We start from the raw sequence: 21,497 nt of genomic DNA, 5'->3' as shown, positions 1-21,497 counted from the left end.
GTGTGTGTATGTGCTAATATGCCAGGCATCTGATAGATGTTGAATTAATGCAAGGACCTCTCCTTACCACAAATGTCTTTGGTTTAGGAAGCCCAGATAGGATCTGGAATGGTCCACAGTTAGGCCTTGAAGGATGAGAATGTAGGGAGAGATCGCCTGATTTTAGGGCAGCTACGGGTCTGGCTGAGGGATTGGTGAGGGGACTCAAAGGCAAGCTTAAACCAGATTCACCTACTGCCCAGGAATGGGCCGTTCTCTCCTTTCTGGTTCCACCACACCACGCCTCAAAGGGTTAAAGTGGCTTTCACATGATTTTCCCATCTCCCAGGTAACTTGGGCAGCTGCTTGCAAGGGAAATGAATAAACATCCCGGAACAATTTTTCAGTTCATGAACCTGGCAGTGCACCCCAGCTCCCCACATCAAAGAAGCACAACCCTTTGGGTAAAAGGTGTCGGGAGGGGGGGGGAGGGACTCTGCCAGTTGGCAGGTGCGGGGGAAGGGCTGCCCCAGAGAGCGTGGGGCCAGAGGGCGGCACCGAGAATGCCCCTGCCCGCGGCCCGGTCGGGTTCTGGGCACAGCAGGTTTGCGTCGGGCCCGGCGCCCCAGAGGGTTGGGGAAGCGGAAAGAAGTGGGGTGCGGGCGAGCGGGTGCCAGGCGCACACACCTGGCGCCTTGTGGAATGAAATCTTAATTAATTATTAAACTCAGCTCCCGCCGGAGGGAGCGGGGCCGCGGTGGGAAGGGAGGGCGAGCGGGCGCGGTGGGGGCTGGGGTTAGGAGGAAGGTGGGGTGAGGAGGGGGCGCAGGGAGGGAGTACAGGAAGGAAGGAAGCCGACCCTCTGGGCGGGGCGGGCATCTTCGCAGCCAGTGGGTGGCTTCGCCGGCCTCTGCGGACCCCCGGGTGAGGGCGGAGAGCACCCTGCAGGATGCCGCCCTGGGTGGAGGCGGGAGCGCGGGCGGGAGTACCGACCCTCCCGCGGGGTCTGAAGCCCAGAACAGTGGCTGCTTGTTCGGGGGAGACCCGGGGAAGACGCAGCGGACAGGGGCGGGGGCGCGCGGGACTCTGGCTTCGCTCACCCGACTCGGGTCCCGGGGAGGGGAGTGGGCAGCTGTGCCCCCGCCTCTGGGAGGGGGAGGGGGTGCCCAGACAAAAGGAGCTTGTGCCTTTAAGGCGGGGAGTCCGGGAGCCGGCGGGGAGGGGACTTCTGGATCCGGGGTAGAGGGCGGCTGCGCTGGACAACAAGGGAGGGGGCGAGGGCCGGAGGCTCTGCGGCGCGGCGGGCGGGACAGCACGGACGCGCGGGCACGGAGCAGGACGGCGGGACGGCCGGCCGGCCGGCCGGAGCCCGCGGGCGCGGCGGGGCGCCGACCCCGGGCGGGCGCCGACCCCGGGCAGGTGAGCGCGGGGGAGTGGGTTCCAGCGAGGACAGCGAAGCGAGGACAGGGTAGTCTGGACAGTTTGCGGGGCTCTGGGGAAGTGCTGGAGGAGCTGGGAACCCGGGGCTCCTCGGTCGGGCTGGAAGCTTCCACCCTCGTTCCACGCCACGAGCTTCTCTTCCTGCACTCCCGAGAGTTTCCAGGCTTGCCCAGAGAGGCTGGGAAGGCATGCACGAGGGGAGGAGATGCCCCTAGAGGTTGGCATCGGGGATGGGGGGTGGGTGGGTTTGGAGTGTTGAGACTACGCTGAGAGGCGAGGGAGGCCCCTTCCCTGCCCTCACCCTGAACCTTTGGAATGAAAGGGTAGTGTCAGTGCCTACTTCCCCAAGGCCTGTGGCGGGGTGGGCAGGGGTGGGGTGTGGTGTGGGCAGACTTTATTCAGAGTAGGCCCAGCGGCCTGACTGAAAAGCCAGAGATGGGATTAGGTGGTTGGAGAGCCTTTCCGTGTACCTGGGTCCCCAGAGTGTCTCTGTAACCAGAGGGGTGTTGTATGGTTGGAGCTGGCTATGGGAGCCTTTTTTTTTTTTTTTTTTTTTTTTGGTCCTTAAGGGAGAAGCAGGGCTGGGGTAGGCTGTGTTGAACCTACAGGCCCTGGGGAGGTTCTTCTACATCTGGAAGGGCCTGGAAATTGAGAGGGTTGGGTTCCAGCATGGTGAGTGTCGGGCCTCCCCCCTCGCCCTCCGCGGGCATCGTGAACTTTCTGAAATCCTTTAAGCCCTTTTGCCAACAAGGGCAGAGGCAGACAGACCCTGGGGATGAGGTGGCCGAGAGGTGGCCAGGAAGAGGGTTGGGCGAAAGTGTGGGCAGAGCCATTCTTGAGGCCAAGCCTTGGCTTCCAGACCCTGGGCTCAGGCTGAAGGAGCAGGATCTGGGAGGGACTTGAGGTCTGGGAGACACAGGGACTATGGGACTTGGCTCCGAATGGACATGACTTTGGCTGTGGGAGCTGATGGTGTGTGGAACATATCTGTGAGAGGGAGCCAAGGGACCAGGACTCAGGGGAGGAGGAGGTCAGACGCACAAGGCTCAAGAGCCTGAAGGCGGAAGAGGGACATGGTCTGCGCTTTTGGAATTCACGGTGAGGGGTCCCAGAACAGGGAGTTTGGGGGAACATATAGAGGAGTTTTGTGGCTTGTAACAATGCCTTCTGGTTTCCTGCTGTATACACTGAGCTGGCACCGAGGAGTGCCGCGAGCCCTACCAGCTCTCTAGGGTGGGATGGTTGCAATTGGCTGAACAGTTACAGAACTCTGAAGTGATCCCCTTGGGTAGTCAGCATGTTCTTCAAGGGTCATATGTTTCCCTGATAATGTCTGCCCCTTCCTCTGTGTGTATGAGCCAGATGCTGGGATGTGCTTCCAGGGGCTGGGAACATGGCCAGAAGCAGGTCCTTTGGGAACCTGGGCCAGTTGCGGGGAGGGAGATAAGAACGGGGAAGGGGACTGGGGAATGGGAGGAGGCGGAAGCAGAATGTCATGGCGTGTGGAGTCCAGGGGTGCATGGTGGGAACTGCACTCTGTGTTCTGTCTCCAGCAGCTCTGGAGACTGACAGCAGGGGACATAGGGCCTGATAGACGCAGGCATCTGATTGGCTGGAGGGATACATGTTCTTGCCTGACTGTTGTCTTTCCATCTCTTGGACTCTGGCAGAGTTTTGCATTCAAAGGTGTGTAAGGTGCAGAGAACTAATATCTGTAGTGTACAACATGGCAGGGACCTGTACACTCTCACTTTTCAGACGAAGAAACCGACAGTGGGGGCAGGTAGACAGCCTGTCCCAGCAGGATGGTAAATCACTTTAAGCTTTGAAATTTGGTCTTGTGCCAAAGATCGTGCTTCCAGTGAAGTGTTTGGAAGAGCCAGGGTTTCTTTGGTGACCTTTTCCAAATGCCAGCCTGACCAGAAGTCTTGTACTTCTGATTTGCCCTTCATGATGGTGCCATTGGCGTTAAGAAGCTGAAGGGCATGCTACCCTGTGGCTGTAGGAAGGACACTGGCAGAACTTTCTGAGGGAGACCCCCCCGATATGGAGTGCAGAGAAGTCCCTGGCTCATGTCTTGATTTGGGTCCCCCTGGCAGCTACTTGGAGAGTTGTTCTTCGAAGTGTCTGGTTGTGAGGCCTCCTGGGGCAGGTGGTGTGTTAGCTTCTGTCTAGTTCCCCAGTGAGTACAAATGTCAGTGCTGCCAGCTCAGTAGGTTTAAGTACAAGGGGCCCTTCAGGGTGCCCGGCAGGCATGGAGGACAGTGACCCTGGTGGTGGTGGCATCCATGGATGACCTGGCTCTGCCAGAACACATGGTAAGGTGGTTGTCATGGAGCCACCACTGCACTTCAAGGCTTGTCCTTCCCGCAAATCCCGGATCTAAGACTGATTTGGTTGTCCAGGGTCTCTACGTGGGTGAGTCATAGTCATCTGTCCTGGACATCACCTTTTGTTTTTCTCTTTCAAATGTGTCCTGTGTCCCCACTGCCTGTCCTCTGGGTCTTAGGACCAGCTTCACAGGCTTTTGGTGAAGAACAGATGAAATTAGGCCTGCGAAAGAATCTTGAAGGTTTACAGCGGAGAGAAACTACAGCTAACGGCCATCCATCACTCAGCCAGCATGTAGGAGTGGCAGACCCTACAGTATGAAAAATCCGCCCAAATCCTTGCCTTCATCAAGTTGGCATTCCAGTTAGGAGTGACAGACAATGAACAAATAAGAAAAGTTATAGAATGGCCGTTGCTGATAAGGGCCTCGGAGGGAGAAACATTATAAAGCTGGGAAGAGAGATAGGGAGCCCCAGGAAAGGGAGTTGCTATTTTAATAGGCTGGTGAGAGTCGCGCTGATAAGGGACTTGGGCTGTGACCTGAAGGAGCTCTTGTTCCACATGGGAACAGTGAGTCCCGGGTGCTAGTCTGCACTGTGCTCGGTGTACAGGGGAGCAGCAGACTAGCCAGTATGGCAGGTGTGCTGAGGAAGATGAGGACTGCCATTGTTAGCAGCACCTCATAGCGTCCATGCCTCCAGCTTCCTGCTGCCTCCCCGTCTGTCTGTCTGTCTGTCTGTCGTACTAAGCACGGACCCGGAGACTTTGTGCGTTCTAGACAAGCATTTTACTACCAAATTCTACTTCATGCCCATCCTCTTTTGTCTTTTTTTGTTGTACATTTATTGAGCACCTACTGTTAGCCAGACCCAGTACCTGGCTCTGGAGATAAAGTGCTGGCCAAAATATGTGTAATTTCTACTCTCGCAGAGCTTATAGTCCTAGGGGCAGAGGCACACATTAAACAAGGGATGCTTTAATTGAAAATTGTAGTAAGTACCATGGAGGAAATGAACAGAGGTGAAACTGGACCAGGCTTAGTCTAGGGGTGGGTCTGGGAGGTCTTCTGTGAGGAAGTAACACTCAGAGCTATGACCTGTGGGAGAAATCGAATTTAGCTTGCTGAAGTGTGTGTGTGTGTGTGTGTGTATGAGTGTATGTGTACATGTATATGCGTGTGTATGTATGTGTGCATGTATATATGTATTGCATGTATGTATGTGAATATGTGTGTACGTGCGTGATGAGGAAGGATGTGGAAAGAGAGTACCTTTTGTATAGAGGTCACCAATTGGCAGTTCACTTATTCTGTTGATAGGGTTTATTTGGCTTGTGTGTAGTATTGTAAAATATATATTAATTAATAACATTTAAAAATTGAGAGATGTTACATTGAAATGCAAGGTTTTCTTTGGCTTCTGCTGAAAAAAAAAATGGAAGTTCAGGCCTCAGTGGGGCACCAATGGCACTGGTCAACTGGTACTAGGTGTTCTTGGCCCCATGTCTCAGTCTGACATATGTGTTCTTCTCCTTTTCCTGTTTGTGGTGATGAAGAAACCTATACTAGCGGGTGGTGGTGGCTAACCCCTTTAATCCCAGATCTTGGGCAGCAGGGCTGGTGGATCTCTGGGAGTTTAGGGCTCAGCCTGGTCTACAGAGCAAGTTCCAGGACAGTCAGGCTACAGAAAGAAACACTGTCTCAAAAAACGAAACAAAACAAATAAGCAAGTTGGTATTAACATTAGGGAAGGATAATAGGGTAAATTATTAAGTGTACTGGTTTTGGGGCTCGGTCAAGCTTAGAATCTTTTTTTTTCTTAATTTTTAAAATTTACTTTTATGTGCATTGGTAGTGTGTCTATGTGAGGATGTCAGATCCTTTGGAACTCAGTTCTGACTGCCATGTGGGTGCTAGGAATTGAACCGGGGGTCCTTTGGAAGAGCAGCCACTGCTCTTAACCTCTGAACCATCTCTCCAGCCTTCAGACTCTTGGTTCTTTTCCTCGTATGGTTGCTGTGTCTTCTGTACCTCTCTACGTCCCAGATCCTTACCTGTTGAGTGGGGAAGCTACTGCCCCCCCCTCAGGGTAGTTTTATCAGATGTGGGAAGGAGAACAGAGCTGTAGGAAATGCTCAGGGAATAAGCGTCTATGGTGTGACTGTGGCCCCAGCAGTGGTATTAATACCACCCCATGCCCTTCCTCCCAGCAGCATGTCATGGTTTAGTGGCCTCCTGGTTCCCAAAGTGGATGAACGGAAGACAGCTTGGGGCGAACGCAATGGGCAGAAGCGCCCACGCCATGGGTCTCGGGCCAGTGGCTTCTGCGCACCTCGCTACATGAGCTGCCTTAAGGATGCCGAGCCACCCAGCCCCACTCCCGCGGCTCACACTCGGTGCCCCTGGCAGGATGAGGCCTTCATCAGGAGGGCTGGCCCAGGCAGGGGTATGGAGCTGGGGCTGCGGTCAGTGGCCTTGGGTTTCGAAGACACTGAAGTGACAAACCCAGTGGGGACAGCTGAAGTGGCACCTGATACGTCGCCCAGGAGCAGTCAGTCCTGCTGGCACCGTCTCGTGGAGGTTTTCCAGTCTAAGCAGTTCCGCTCCGCCAAGCTGGAGCGCCTGTACCAGCGGTACTTCTTCCAGATGAACCAGAGCAGCCTCACACTCCTCATGGCCGTGCTTGTGCTACTCGCGGCCGTGCTCTTGGCTTTCCATGCTGCACCCGCCCGGCCTCAGCCTGCTTATGTGGCCCTGCTCACCTGTGCCGCCACCCTTTTTGTGGCACTCATGGTAGTGTGTAACCGACATAGCTTCCGCCAGGACTCCATGTGGGTGGTAAGCTATGTGGTTCTGGGCATCCTAGCAGCCGTGCAAGTCGGAGGTGCCCTGGCAGCCAACCCACACAGCCCCTCGGCAGGCCTTTGGTGCCCGGTGTTCTTCGTCTACATCACCTACACGCTCCTTCCCATCCGCATGCGCGCAGCAGTACTCAGTGGCCTGGGCCTTTCCGCCTTGCATTTGATTTTGGCCTGGCAGCTCAACCGTGGTGACCCCTTCCTCTGGAAGCAGGTAGGTGCCGTGCGACTGCCGGGTGGGAGTGGGAAGGGGACTTGCTGAGTTGGGAGAGGGTATATGGATGTCTAGATCCATCAGGCTGGGGTCTCAGGGACTTGTATCAGTGGGTGAGTCCCAGGACCCAGTCTGTACTGTGTCAGAATCTCAGCTCTTTGGTCTAGGTCAGAAGAGGTGGTGTAGTCTGCAGACGTGCTCTGTGCAGGCCTTGCATCTCTGACCTCTTGTTGACCCCTGAGATTCAAGCTCTGTGTCAGCTCTGGGATGCCCCTGTAGGTGGTTATAAGAAGCTTCCTCAGGCAAGGCCCCTCCCTTCTCCTTGCCAGGGGCTGCAGCCCACCGTGGCCTCACCAACAGAAATTTGCCTGGGGCTCCAGGGTGAGAAGCTGGGTGCTTTGGCATGATGCCTTTCTTGGCCTGGAACAGAACATACCTTTTAAAAGTAACTTTATAGCTAGTTCGAGGTGCAGCAAGTGCCCACAGGGCAGTATCAGACCTCTTAAAGGGCCAGCCCTATCTGTGCTAGTTCCTAGGTTCTCTTCTTAGACTGTGAAGTGGGGGCTTGGAGAGAACTGCTCTTCTAGGGGAGAAGCTTAGGAGTGGGGCCTCCCTTCCCCCCTTCTGCCAGACTTGCCAGAAGGTGGGTGTGTGACTCTTCCCTGCTCTCTGCTGGCCTGGTGCCCAGGGCCCAGCCCAGTGCCTGATGGGGGAGGTTGAGCCTGGGAGGCCCGGGAACTGCCAGCCTCCTACCTCCCCGGGGTGCCTGGCTTCAGTTTCACCCCGTGGGGTCTCTGCAGATGCATTCCTGGGATGGTAGAGAAAATTGTGCTGCTTGTGTCCATCTGTGGGGCTGGGACTGCCCATTCAGCTTCTCGGAACTGACAACAATCTCACTTGCCCATTGAAGTTGTGTTTCTGCATGGAGTAGGGGCTTGTGGCCTCCTTGGGCGGCTCCTTCCCAGCTCTAGCCCCATTCACGGTCATAGGAAGAACTCTTCTCCCTGATCCACTCATTCAGACACACTGAGCAATGATGTTGGTTGGATTGGAGTGGCCCCCAGATCTCTGCTTCCATTTTTTTCTCACGGGAGATGGGATAAGTGTGTCGTGGGTTATTTCAGTCCCTCATCCCTCTTCCCCTTCCCTCCACTGTGACTCACGTTTTCCTCTGGGGCTCCTGGGGCCAGGAAGGGAAGTTGCCTGGATTGCCCCCCTCCTGTTCCCCCTCTGGGGGCTATTCTTAGAAGCCCCCAAGGGAGACGGAGTGCCCCCTCTTCACCCCTGCTCCTGAGAAGAGAGCTCTGCATGGGCCCTCTGGAAGCTGCCTGGACTGGGAAGGGCAGCGAAGGCCAGCGCTAGAGGGTCAGTGCTAGAGTCAGGAGCTGGGAGTTACAGGCCTCAGTTTTACACTGAGGAATCAAAGATTAAATGTCCTGTCCAAGTCTGCAGGGCTAGTTCTGGTTCAGGGCAGTTGGCGTGCATCCCCTCCCAGCTCCCTAACCATAGCCCTGCCCCAAGCAGCTCGGGTGGAGTCTCCAGCAGCTGTGAGGCAAGCTTCCCTTGCACTTGCCCTCAGTATCCAGTCCCAAATCACTGTCAGTACAACCACCATGTGCACTGACAGCGGAAACATAGGCTGGCTGTGCTGCGCGGCGTAGGCACGAGGCCTTGAAGAGGGGTGTGTGTGAGAGTTGGAGGGGGGAGAGGAAAGGGGGAGAATCACACTTTGTGGTAGGGGATTGCCGTGCGTTCTTTCTACTAGTAGAATTGATGGCTGCCGAGCCCGTGCTGAGACAGGCCTTCAAGAGCCGAGGATCAGTGGAGAAAGAACTTTCAGAAATCTGGGATATATTAGACAGCGGGGTTGGGACAAAGCTTTGGAGTCTGATTGTCCAGGATTCAAGTCTCACGCCAGCCATAACCAGCTGTGGGATCTCGGGCAAGTGACTGGGCCCCTTTGTGTTTGACTCACTCAGTTGTGAAGTGAGATGCTGTCACCTTCTCCGCAGACTCGTCAGTTAATGTCTGGAGTGCGTCCTTAGAGTCCTAGACATTGCAGGTGGCCAGCAAACGGGCTACTGTAGCAACAATCTATAATAGTAGCTTACATTATTTGGGAATCTGAGGCAGGAGGATCGCTGTGAGTTTGAGGCCAGCCTGGGTTACATAGTGAGACCCTATCTCAAAAATTCAGCCAACCAAACAACAGTAACAAACAAAACCCAATAGTGGTCGTTCTTGTTATTCAGTCTGCAGAGCCGTGTAGGGAAGGGGGAAGAACTGCCTTTAGAGATAGTATTCCTCCTGTATGAATAAAATGGAGGCCTAGAGAGAGGAAGTGACTTGTCCTGGTTCACCTGGTTTACCCAGAAGAGGATGGGAAGCTCAGACCTCCTTGGTGTTGCACTGTGAGGAGACCGCATGCAGAAGGAACACTTGTCTTTTGTTAGCATTGTTTGTGGGTGGGAGATTATAGGGTGCCGGGTCTGAGCCCATAACCTTTGTAGCTGTGGTCGGTGTTCCTGTTTCTGGTCACAGAATAATCCAGGCAGGCTGGGATCTAGAGTTCTGTGGGGAGGGACAGTGTATCACAGGAATGGCACAGCATGGGGTCCGACAGGGTGCAGGACTTTATTTCCTGCTCAAAGTATGTCGGAGAGCCCGGGAACTAGTGTGCGCGTGTGAGTGGATGTGCAGGTGCACAGGTGGTCACTCATCTGCCTGTGCCGCTCTCCTCCAGCTCGGTGCTAATGTGGTGCTCTTCCTCTGCACCAACGTCATCGGCATCTGCACACACTACCCTGCTGAAGTGTCTCAGCGCCAAGCCTTTCAGGAGACCCGAGGTTACATCCAGGCTCGCTTGCACCTGCAGCATGAGAATCGCCAGCAGGTGGGGGCCACTTCCCTTAGCTAGGACGTTCCTCTCTCTTCACCCCCAGTACCCCATGGATCAGACCTGCCGCCTTGCCCTTACCTATGCAACGCAGTGTGAGTGGTTACCGAGAACTGTGCATCGCAAAAGCTCTTGGGGGTCCCGTCCTGTTCAAGGGTGGGAGGGAGCATATAGGAGTACATGGCGGGGGGGGGGGGGGCGGGCTGTTGAATGGAGATTGGTCCGAGAGAGCTAGAAAGGGTGGCTTCCAAAAGCAGTGTCAGGCCGAGGTCCAGAAGGGACCCTCAGGTCACAGAGATATGGGAGGGCTCTGGGAATGTGGAAGAAACAAGAAGGATCAAAATGGAAAGCAAAGAGGATAGTGGTTGGAACCACTGGTCTAGGAACGGCTGCTGCTATCGGTGTTGCCCCAGCATGTTGCCATGGAAATGAAAGAAGACATCAACACGAAAAAAGAAGACATGATGTTCCATAAGATCTACATCCAGAAGCATGATAATGTCAGGTAGAATGGGACAGGGGACGATGCCAAGAGGGTCGCCGGTGTCAAGGAGTCCTTGAGGGCTAGGAGGCCCATCTCTCTTCTGCTGTTGTCCACAGCATCCTGTTTGCAGACATCGAGGGCTTCACCAGCCTGGCCTCCCAGTGCACTGCGCAGGAACTGGTCATGACCTTGAATGAGCTCTTTGCCCGGTTTGACAAGCTGGCTGCGGTGAGAGTGCTGGGGCTTAGGGATAGTGCCAACCGTGATGCCCACACAGCGTTGCTGGGAGCATTTGCGGGGGCCGTGGGGGAAGAGGTTGCATTGAAGGTGGTGGGCCAGGTGTGCCCAATGATCAGGAGGGTGATGGTGGTCCTCCACCTTCTCCCCTCCAGGAGAATCACTGTCTGAGGATCAAGATCCTAGGAGACTGTTACTACTGCGTGTCAGGGCTGCCCGAGGCCCGGGCAGACCACGCCCACTGCTGTGTGGAGATGGGAGTGGACATGATCGAGGCTATCTCGTGAGTAGTGTTCATCCCCAGGTCTTCTGGATCCATGGCTTCCCAGACTGTTCTTACTCGGTGTCTTTAGGAATTTCCCCCAGTCTTCATAGCTCTTTCTTGGATTTATCACTGGGGAGGGGAGTGAATCTTTCCCCAATCTGTGCGAAGACCTCTGTGCTCTTTCTGACCCTAGCCTGCTGGAGGGTGTAGAGAGCTGAAGCAGGAGGGGCTTGTGACTGCAGAGAATGCCAGCCAAGCTGGCTGGAGCTGGCAGTAGCTCAGCCCTACAGGACAGTGGCAGCCACTGTTGAACATAGTTCTCAAACCCTTGTCCTTGAGTCCTGGGTAGCTCCCTGCCCATGCGTAGTCAAAGCTGTGCCCATTTATTTATTTGCTCTATGTAAATGTGGATGGATGGATACACCCCCCATGGTGCATGTATGCTGGTCAGAGGATAACTTGGAGTTCATTTTCTCCTATTGTGTGGATCCCAGCGATCAAACTCAGGCAGTCAGGCTTGGTAGCAAGTGCCTTCACCACTGAGCCATCTTCCTGGCCTCAGCTTGGGTTCTTGACTAGAGGACGAGAAGACAGCTTGGAGCTGATCTGGAGTTACGTCTCCCCAGGCTGGTGCGTGAAGTGACAGGTGTAAATGTGAACATGCGTGTGGGCATCCACAGTGGACGCGTGCACTGCGGTGTCCTTGGCCTCCGGAAATGGCAGTTTGACGTGTGGTCCAATGATGTGACCCTGGCCAACCACATGGAGGCTGGGGGCCGGGCCGGGTGAGTGGAAGGCTCCGGTTGGTGGCTGGGGTGGGTGGCTGGGAGAGCCAGGGTCTTACCTCCTGGCCCCATACAGTCGTATCCACATCACTCGGGCCACACTGCAGTACCTGAATGGGGACTATGAAGTGGAACCAGGCCGTGGCGGTGAGCGCAACGCATACCTCAAGGAGCAATGCATCGAGACCTTCCTCATCCTTGGCGCCAGCCAGAAACGGGTCAGGGCAGGACTGCTGGGAGGGGCAGGGGGGAAGGAGCAAAGGGGGAGGTGCTAGCAAAGGCATTCTTGGGGTTCTACTTCTGAGCCTGCGTTTATGCTGCTTACGCAGAAAGAGGAGAAAGCCATGCTGGCCAAGCTGCAACGGACACGGGCCAACTCCATGGAAGGACTGATGCCACGATGGGCGCCTGACCGTGCCTTCTCCCGGACCAAGGACTCTAAGGCGTTCCGCCAGATGGTGAGGGCTCTCTGTACTATGACCTGGGTGGGTGGGGTGTCTCAGTTTTTGGTTTCCCTCAAAGTGAGGGAGTGTTCTGTCCCCCTTCTTCCTATAGCTGCCATCTCCATATATGTGTCCTAAAGTTGGAAGCAGGGGGAATAGTTTCACCCCAAGTCTCCCAAAGTGTGTGTGTGTGTGTGTGTGGAGGGGGACATCTTGGCCTAGAATTGGAATAGGGAAGGTACTGGAAGTGTTTGTGGTTAGCTCTTCTCCTCCTTCACACATTCTGTTTCTTTCTCCAGGGCATTGATGATTCCAGCAAAGACAAGTAAGTTGGTCTATGGGATGGGTGGGTCAGTGAGGGAGGGAGAAAGCATTTGCAGCCTGGGATGGGCTGTGGGAGCTGAGACCTCCCGTACCTTGGGTACCACATACATAGCTCACATAGCTTTCTTTGGCTGCTGCCCAAGCGGTGCCCTTCTCATTGCTTATCATGTCATTATTCATGCACATGGTGAAACCTGGGTCCTATTATCAGCCGTGGTGCCCAAGATGCTCTGAACCCTGAAGATGAGGTGGATGAGTTCCTGGGCCGTGCCATTGATGCCCGTAGCATCGACCAACTGCGTAAGGACCATGTGCGCCGGTTCCTGCTCACCTTCCAGAGACAGGATCTTGAGAAGAAGGTTTGGGGGATACAAGGGCAAAAGAATGAGGGCTGGGGGGAGGGAGGGCCTGACTGGGAGGCTAAACACAGCTGAAGGAGCAGGAGGACGTGTTGGGAATGGGAAGCAACCACTGCACAGGTGGGAGCTCGTCTAAATCAGGCCAACTGCGCCTGTTCTCCCGCAAGGCCCCGGGATTGCCCTGTTCTTGCTGTCCATGCCATTCGTGCCAGGGGAGGACCCAGCACCCAGCTCATTACCTTTCTTCCCACAGTATTCACGGAAGGTAGATCCTCGCTTTGGAGCCTATGTCGCCTGTGCCCTTTTGGTTTTTTGCTTCATCTGTTTCATCCACCTCCTCATATTTCCACAGTGAGTCCTGTCCCTTTCACTACATCCTGAACTTTCCCTAACTGCCTGTGCAAGCCATGGGGATGAGGCAAGTATGCTCAGATTTCCCTCACTTCCCCCTTATCCTGCTCCAGCTCCACCCTGATAATGGGGATCTATGCTGGTATCTTCCTGTTGTTGCTGGCCACCGTACTGATCTGTGCTGTATGCTCCTGTGGTTCTGTAAGTAGGGGGACTTCCCTGAGACTGTTGGGGAAGGAGGGGGTTCCCATGGAAAAGAGAGGAGGAGGACATGCCCCTTGTTAGATCCCTGTTCTTGGCCGCTCTTCCTTCTAGCAAATGTCACTTCCAACTCTTGGTCTCTTGCTGTCACAGCTCTTCCCCAAGGCCCTGCACCGTCTGTCCCGCAGTATCGTCCGCTCACGGGTGCACAGCACAGCGGTTGGCATCTTTTCAGTTCTGCTTGTGTTCGTCTCCGCCGTTGCCAACATGGTAATTCTCCTTTCTCTACCCTATGCCAGGCACTCTCTGAGAACTGAGTGTGTCCGGCTTTTGGAGAACCTGCTGTCCCGGTGGGTGGGGGTCACACTTGTCTTTGTTTCTCCTTCCTTTTGTCATCCCTGAGAATTTTAGTCTATGACGTGTAAGGCCCCTGGGTATGGCCCTTGTAACCACTTCCCTCATTGGTTACCCTAATATACACCCAACTTTTGCAGTTCACCTGTAATCACACCCCCATAAGGACCTGTGCAGCCCGGATGCTGAACTTAACACCAGCTGAAGTCACCGCCTGCCACCTACAACAGCTCAATTACTCTCTGGGACTGGATGCTCCCCTGTGTGAGGGCACCGCACCCACCTGCAGCTTCCCTGAGGTGTCCGAGCAGTGTTCAGACAGTGGGGGTTTTTTGGCACAGTTATCGGCCTCTCTGTGCCAGGCCTAGTGATGGCATCTTAGAGCCAGGAACTCAAGCATTCCCCAACTCTAGGAGCAGCCAGGGCCCTCCTAGGAAGCTGAGCAAGACTGGTAAAAGGCTCTGGGGCTGGAGAGTGGTGGAAGGGAGGTTAGTCAGGCAGGGGGATGCAGGGCTCTTCCTGCTCTGGGTACAGTGGTCTTTGATGTCACCCAACGCTGCCTCTGCTGTCACCCCTCCCCCAGTACTTCGTCGGGAACATGCTGCTGAGTCTCTTGGCCAGCTCTGTCTTCCTGCACATCAGCAGCATCGGCAAGCTGGCTATGACCTTTGTCCTGGGCTTCGTCTATCTGGTGCTGCTCTTGCTGGGTCCCCCAGCCACCATATTTGACAACTATGATCTGCTGCTGGGCGTCCATGGCTTGTAAGTCCATTCTCAGCCCCTTTCGTGCCTCCCTGATCCTTCTGGGCTGAGAGTCTCTGATGCTGAGGCCCTTGGGATGTAGGGCTCACTTGTGGAACAAAGGGAAGGGAGCGGGGAAGAGTTCCTGGCATGTGACCTCAGATAGTTACCCCCCAAAATTCCAGTTGTGACACATTTCTAGAGCTTTAGGCTAGACCAAAAAAAAAAAAAAATTCCCCAACACTTGCATGGTGCTTTCCTACCCACTGGGTTTTGTTTTGTTTTTTTGAGGCAAAGTTTCTTTGTATAGTTCCAAGAACTCACTCTGTAGACCAGGCTGGCCTCGAACTCACAGAGATCCACCTGACTCCGCCTCCCCAGTGCTGGGATTAAAGGTGTGCCCCACCATCACCTGGCTCTACCCACTGTCTTCCCATGAGTAGTTCATAGAGTTGCGTGGGGGCAGAGCTCTGGTCCCCTGTGATACGTGGCCACCGCCTGTGGTGGGGACAGTAAGAGTCTGCTGGGTTTGAGTCCCCTGTCTGCTTCTCATTGACTTTGTAACCTTGGAGAGTGAGTTAACTTCTCTAAGCCTGAGTTTTCTCTTCAGTAAATGTCAGTATGACCTGTGTCTCAGCGCAGTTGCGACTGTTAGAGTAAAGAATACTTCTGGAGCCTGACGCTACGCATCCTAGGCACATGCTAAACCTTAGGTACTTAGGTCTAACCCCCCCCCTTTTTTAATGAATAAGTGTGATTGAACCCATTCAATATACATATGATAACCTCATGTAAGTCCCTAATTTTAGGTTCTTTTTTTATTTTTTTATTTTTATTTTATTTTTTTATATTTATTTATTAATTATGCATACAATGTTCTGTCTGTGTGTATGCCCAAAGGCCAGAAGAAGGCACCAGACCCCATTACAGATGGTTGTGAGCCACCATGTGGTTGCTGGGAATTGAACTCAGGACCTTTGGAAGAGCAGGCAATGCTCTTAACCTCTGAGCCATCTCTCCAGCCCCTAGGTTCTTTTTTTTAAAAAAGATTTATTTATTTATTATGTTTACGGTATTCTGTCTGCATGTATGCCTGCAGGCCAGAGGAGGGCACCAGATCTCATTACAGATGGTTGTGAGCCACCATGTGGTTGCTGGGAATTGAACTCAGGACCTCTGGAAGAACAGCTAGTGCTCTTAACCTCTGAGCCATCTCTCCAGTCCTCCAACCCCTGTTTTACTGATGAGGGTTTGAAGCAACTTGTCCTGGCCCATTTAGCCGCTAATTTATATGAGCAGAGGCTCTCTACCCACAGACTTGATTAGTGATTGGACTCAGCGATATAGTCCCTGTCTCCTTCCCAGTAGCCAGTGTCCAATGACTTTTGTATCTTCCTGCCAGGGCTTCCTCCAATGAGACTTTTGACGGGCTGGACTGGTAAGTGGGGGCTCGGGGACAGCAATGGATGAGGTTGGTCAGTGTCTCCTTCAGACACCAAGCAGGTCTCTGGTTATTTCCAGCCCAGCCGTAGGGAGGGTGGCACTCAAATATATGACCCCTGTGATTCTGCTGGTCTTTGCCCTGGCACTGTATCTCCATGCACAGCAGGTGGAATCAACTGCCCGCCTGGACTTCCTCTGGAAACTGCAGGTGATTGGGTGGACCTATGCCGGAGGGAGAGGCTTCTGGGAATGGAGCCTGAGCCAAGCCAGAAATACATCTCTTGCTACCTGGCTAAGGCTGTGGCTGCCCGAGCCACCCTGGTTCCATGTCTTCTCTGTGTCCCAAATCCTGTCCCTTGTCCCATCTTGTACCTGCCCCCTTCACCCCTTTGCCTGTCATTTAGGCCTTCTCTGCCCATGCCTTTCTTCCTCTATGTGGTTCCCTCTGATGGCCATCTCCAGGCCTTGGCCACTGTGCCCACCCCTTGTGAATGTTTGGCAGTGGGTGATGGATCTGGTGCCCACAGGCAACAGGGGAGAAGGAGGAGATGGAGGAGCTCCAGGCGTACAACCGACGGTTGCTGCATAACATTCTGCCCAAGGACGTGGCCGCCCACTTCCTGGCCCGAGAACGCCGCAATGATGAGCTCTACTACCAGTCGTGTGAATGTGTGGCTGTCATGTTCGCCTCCATTGCCAACTTCTCTGAATTCTACGTGGAACTCGAGGCAAACAATGAGGGCGTCGAGTGCCTGCGGCTGCTCAATGAGATCATTGCCGACTTTGATGAGGTACTTGGTCATTGGCTAGTATTGGCTAGTACTGGCAGAGTGGGGGCGATTTGGGTTTGATGAGGTACTTGGCCATTGGCTAGTATTGGCAGAGTGGGGGCGATTTGGGTTTGATGAGGTACTTGGTCATTGGCTAGTATTGGCAGAGTGGGGGTGATTTGGGGACCAGAAAATGGAGCAGACTTGGTGTGGAAAAGCCATGCATTAGATAGAGTGAGTGTCCCTTGCCCTGTCAGAGCCAGTAAGGTTGTGACCCAGTGGGGCAGGGTCACTCTTGTGGAGAATCAACAGAGGACAGGAGGCTCTAGGAGTGTGATGGTAGAACGGGTATTGGGTGATGTAGTTGAAGGAGGAGGCAGGAATCTGTAGGCAAATCTTTATGAGATGAGCAAGCCAATGGTCTCGTGAAATTGAGAGCAGAAGGTGAGGAAGTGCCCTGAACACCCAGGTCAAGGATGGGCTGCCCACTGTTCTGGAGGAAAGTCCCGCCCTCACTCTGGGACACAGTTCCCCAAAGCTTGTCAGAGTGTTTCTGCCGCAGGGGACCATCACAGTCAACCTTCTGAAGCCAAACACCCAGTTCCTCGCCCAGGGTCATGAACGGCCTGTTTTCTTAGCTTCTCAGACCTTCACTGAGAATAGCAATTAGAAGGGGGCTCACCCCCTAAAGCAATGGGGCTATTGAGGGGAGGAGGGGGAAGAGAGCCAAGGAACAATAAGGAGTGATCTTTGAAAAGATCTGGGTCAAGTTTGACAGACACCCCCACCCCCTACCCCCCCCACCCCCCGTCCAGATCATCAGCGAGGAGAGGTTTAGGCAGCTGGAGAAGATCAAGACGATCGGCAGCACCTATATGGCTGCCTCCGGGCTGAATGCCAGCACCTATGATCAGGTGGGCCGCTCCCACATCACTGCCTTGGCAGACTACGCCATGCGGCTCATGGAGCAGATGAAACATATCAACGAACACTCTTTCAACAATTTCCAGATGAAGATTGGTGAGGGCCTGGGTCTTGCTGCGTTTCTCTGGGGTCAGTTTGTGGGTCACGGGTTTGCCATCAGGACTTCTTTGGATTTCTACCTCCCACCTTCATGTCAGGTTTGAGGCTAAGGACAAAGACCATTTGTTTTGAGTCTTTTTCTATATTCTGGGGTCTTGTCCTAGATATTTTGAGTGCGTTTTAATTCTCACATTAATCACCCCCCCCCCCCATAAGATGAGGCTGATGCTCAGAGATTAACTCGGCAAAGGCCGGAGGACGTCTAAAGGCCACTGCCTGGTATCTGTGTGTGGTCAGTCTGATAGAGGCACTTCTCGAATGCACTGGTGGAAGGCAGTGATTAGTAGCATAGGTCTGGAGTCTGGCTTGACTTCCCACAGGTCTCTTTACTGGCTCAGGAAGTTACCCCAATATCTTTCTGTAAGATGGGGCAGCAGCAATATGAGCCCTGAATGCACAGGCATGCACTCAGCGTGTACAGCATGACAGCGTGGACTGTCTGAACTCCCTACAGCCTGTACTCTGGGGAGCTACCTCAGCTGTCATGCCCAGACTGTTTTTTAAAACCACCAGAAGAATTGTCCCCTTTCCACATTTTTTCCCCGTTGGATCCTCCTCAAGGTGCGAGGAAAGATGAATTCCTGGAGTCGCCCTGGATCATCCTAGCCTCAATCTCTAGCTCTCTGCTTTTGCTATTATCTCTACTTCAGGGTTGAACATGGGTCCGGTTGTGGCAGGTGTCATTGGGGCCCGGAAGCCACAGTATGACATCTGGGGAAATACAGTGAATGTCTCCAGTAGAATGGACAGCACAGGGGTTCCTGACCGAATACAGGTGAGGAACGGGGGCAGGGTGGCTGTCTTCTATGGCTGTTGGGGCAGGGACTGGGGGAGGGGAGCTAGCTTGATAGAGAACTCTATTTGGGCTTCTTGCCAATACATCATTGAGGATTCCAGGCTAAGCAGACTCTTTTCCCACTTCCCCAGGTGACCACGGACCTATACCAGGTTCTAGCTGCCAAGGGCTACCAACTGGAGTGTCGAGGGGTGGTCAAGGTGAAGGGCAAGGGGGAGATGACCACCTACTTCCTCAATGGGGGCCCCAGCAGTTAGCAGAGTGCAGTGAGATTCAGCTAAAGGGACCAAGGTGGGCATTGAGTGGACTTCCTGCTCACTGGGTGGAGCTGCTGCAGGGGCCACTGGGCCTCCAGACCTTCCTGACAGCAAAAGGGACCACCCCAGCAGGCTGTGCTTGGACCATGTTCGTCTGCCTTCAAAATGGCAAAGGAGGGGACGCCAAGAGGATTATCCAAGTGACTTTCTCAGCTGGGGTAGGGCTGTTCGCTCTCCTCATTTTTGGAAGCAGATGGGAGGGCGGCAGAAGAAGCCAGGTAGCCCTCCTGTCTGAGAGAGTCAAATGGCAACTCGCTATGCCTACTGTTCCCCTGTTTGGGCAACAGGCTCAGGGCTGGGTCATTCCTTTCTCTATTTTTCCTGGGACTCTTTTGTACAAAGACTGGGGCGGGCATGAGGAATGCCTATTCCACGCTTGCCTTTGCCTGACTGTCCTCAGCACCGGTCCTGGGCACTCCCAACCCCAGCCAAGTTTCCTTCCTAGGCACAAAGCAGAGGAAGGAGGTACTGTGGGGACCTAGCTCTGACCACATTTCAGGGGAATGTTTCCATTTGCCAAACCCTAGTCCCATGATCTGTCCCCAAAGGGGAACAAAGGGACCTCTGATAGCGCAGATTTAGCTCCAGTTCCTGCACGCTCCAGGGAAAGGGGTATCTGGCCTCATTGGTACTGTGAAAATGACCAGCCAGAGAGCAAACCTATGTGTGGGGACATCAGAAGATCAGGAACTAGACATTCACCTGCAGTTGACGAAGAGTGCAGGCAGCCAGGGAGGAGGATGGCCACACTGACCTGAGGTTCCAGTGTGGCCAGGTCAGCGCCCTTGGCTGGAATGCTTCACTTGCTGTGTGCTGGCAAGGGGGCATGGAGCATCTCTACACCATGTATTGCCAAATAGAAAAGAGTCAGGGTTCCAAGAAAGATGACCCTGACCCCAAACTTGGCCTCCTAAGTCTGGCACTAGGGAGGGCCTGTGCATTTGTGTAACTGTGTGTGCATGTTGCTCTTCGTGTGTGTATGTTTTCTAGGTCTCTGTGTGTCCGTGTGCTGCAGCTCATCAGCTCCCTACTCGGGGCTGCCTCTCTTCTGGTGGCCTCTGCCTTCTGTTGTTAAGGCGGGGTTTTCTGTTTCAAGGGATGGAGAGAAAAGCCCAGGTTGCACAGGAGTGGGATGGGGTTTGGGAGCAAAATGAAGAGTGGTCTGGGGAGAGGAGTCCTTGTTGTGCCAAATCCCTAAGTGCCATTTGGGGGCCACTTGTGCAGTATGACTGTCTGTCTCCCTGCCCAGTGCAGGGGCCCCAAGTACCTGCTTAATCTCTAGTGTTCCTTGCACTTGAACTGTTGAAGGTTTGTGAGGCGGAGGCTCAGGCACTCCCTGGGTACCTCAGCTTGTCTCTTGGGGTATGCTATACTTTCTGACTGGGATAGTGTGGGATCGATCCCTCTGAGGACCCAGATTTTGGTACTAGAGGATGGAGCCTGGGAAATGTAAACTTGCCTTTCCCAAGCCTTCAGCCTGAATCTAGCATGGCTAGTCTCTAGTTCTGGCTCCCATCCCAATCCTCATGAAACCTACAAGGATTGTACTATGTTCTCTTCCTGTCCCTGCCTTCCTTTTACTCCCTGCAGCCTCCTTGACTCTGGGCTGATTTAGTTGGTGCCTTGGTTTGTCTGTCTGCACCTGTTTTAAGCCAGAGGCATACACCTCAGTTTCGATTGAAGATCACTTTGTCTTAGACACTGACAAGGAGAAAGGGTTCCTTGGGGGAATGGGAGGATCGGGCAGAACTCTGGCCCTGCCTCATGCTTCTGCCACTAGTTCTCTGCAGAGGCTTGGTTTCTGGCTTGGTACCGCCTTCCTGGAGATCTCCATATTTCAGTTGATGGATCACTGGGCGCTTGATTGGCCAAGGCAGGGAAGAGGAAAGATTAGCTGGTCTAGGCAGAAAATTCCTCCATCTCCCCCAGCTATATCCCTGGATAGGAAGGGACTACTTGATGCCATCTGGGTGGGAGTGAGTAAGCCAGTATGGGAAAACCTCAGCTTTGGGTGATCTGTCTGCTTCTTGCCAGGTGGGAGGGGCCTGTCCACACCCTGGCTCCCTGTACCACAGTGCCAGCCATGTCCTTCCCCTGAGTTACTGTTGCCTTTCTCCTCACTGGTTGGTGAAGGAGTTGGGATAACAGGAGGCCATGGGCTTTGGTTTTATAATGTAACCACTGTGGGAGTGGGGGAGGATGGTGTACCATGTATTTCAGTGAAATATTTAATATATTTAAATATCAATAAAATCAAACTCTTTGTAAAAAAAAATGCCCTGTTCTCTGCAGCTCTTTGGGCATTGGGTTGGGGTCAGAAGTGACAAAGCTTGGTACAGCTACCCAGGTTTTATCCCTGAGATCCCTAGGCCTCTCTCATCTGTGAAAACTTCCTGTGGTTTTCTGCCTGTCAGAATGAAGCTGCAATGTCTTCAGAGGGTGTGGCCACTTAAGGCTTTTCACAAGTGTGTCTTTCCAGATGTTGACTCTGACCCCGTCATGCATTAGATGCTTATTCCCAGATATTGTCTCTGACCCCTGTCATGCATTAGATGTGTCTTCTCAGATGTTGACTCTGACCCTGTCATGCATTAGATGTGTCTTCCCAGATGTTGACTCTGACCCTGTCATGCATTAGATGTGTCTTCCCAGATGTTGACTCTGACCCCTGTCATGCATTAGATGTGTCTTCCCAGATGTTGACTCTGACCTCCGTCATGCATTAGATGTGTCTTCCCAGATGTTGACTCTGACCCTGTCATGCATTAGATGTGTCTTCCCAGATGTTGACTCTGACCCCCATCATGCATTAGATGTGTCTTCCCAGA

At 53.7% G+C, this 21,497-nt stretch overlaps 1 protein-coding gene across 5 annotated transcripts; it reads left to right on the top strand.

Moving 5' to 3' along the window:
- Window positions 1–559: 559 nt before the first annotated feature.
- On the top strand, window positions 560–20,948 carry Adcy6 (adenylate cyclase 6). Of its 5 annotated transcripts, none has more exons than XM_041642555.1 (22): window positions 560–583; window positions 5,962–6,820; window positions 9,564–9,713; window positions 10,100–10,221; window positions 10,317–10,428; window positions 10,593–10,720; window positions 11,329–11,486; window positions 11,581–11,705; window positions 11,817–11,945; window positions 12,230–12,255; window positions 12,466–12,613; window positions 12,867–12,964; window positions 13,078–13,165; window positions 13,319–13,435; window positions 13,660–13,818; window positions 14,103–14,281; window positions 15,663–15,698; window positions 15,782–15,911; window positions 16,231–16,494; window positions 17,289–17,493; window positions 18,207–18,331; window positions 18,484–20,948. In XM_041642555.1, exons 2-22 carry the CDS (start codon window positions 5,963–5,965, stop codon window positions 18,607–18,609), a joined length of 3,483 nt encoding a protein of 1,160 aa, XP_041498489.1. In that variant the 5' UTR covers window positions 560–583; window position 5,962; the 3' UTR covers window positions 18,610–20,948. The 5 variants fall into 5 exon arrangements, with proteins under 5 accessions (XP_041498489.1, XP_041498488.1, XP_041498490.1 ...); XM_041642554.1 differs by having other exon boundaries at window positions 561–583; window positions 11,329–11,487; window positions 11,564–11,705; XM_041642556.1 differs by lacking the exon at window positions 560–583 and adding an exon at window positions 1,006–1,398 and having other exon boundaries at window positions 11,329–11,487; window positions 11,564–11,705.
- Window positions 20,949–21,497: the final 549 nt, after the last annotated feature.

The sequence above is a fragment of the Microtus oregoni genome, unplaced genomic scaffold, assembly GCF_018167655.1.
Source record: "Microtus oregoni isolate MIOR12 unplaced genomic scaffold, Mior012 000077F_ref0000221, whole genome shotgun sequence".
In the NCBI taxonomy this organism is placed as follows: domain Eukaryota; kingdom Metazoa; phylum Chordata; class Mammalia; order Rodentia; family Cricetidae; genus Microtus; species Microtus oregoni.
The sequence above is the reverse complement of the archived record's forward strand: the minus strand, read 5'-3'. Positions and strand labels throughout refer to the sequence as shown.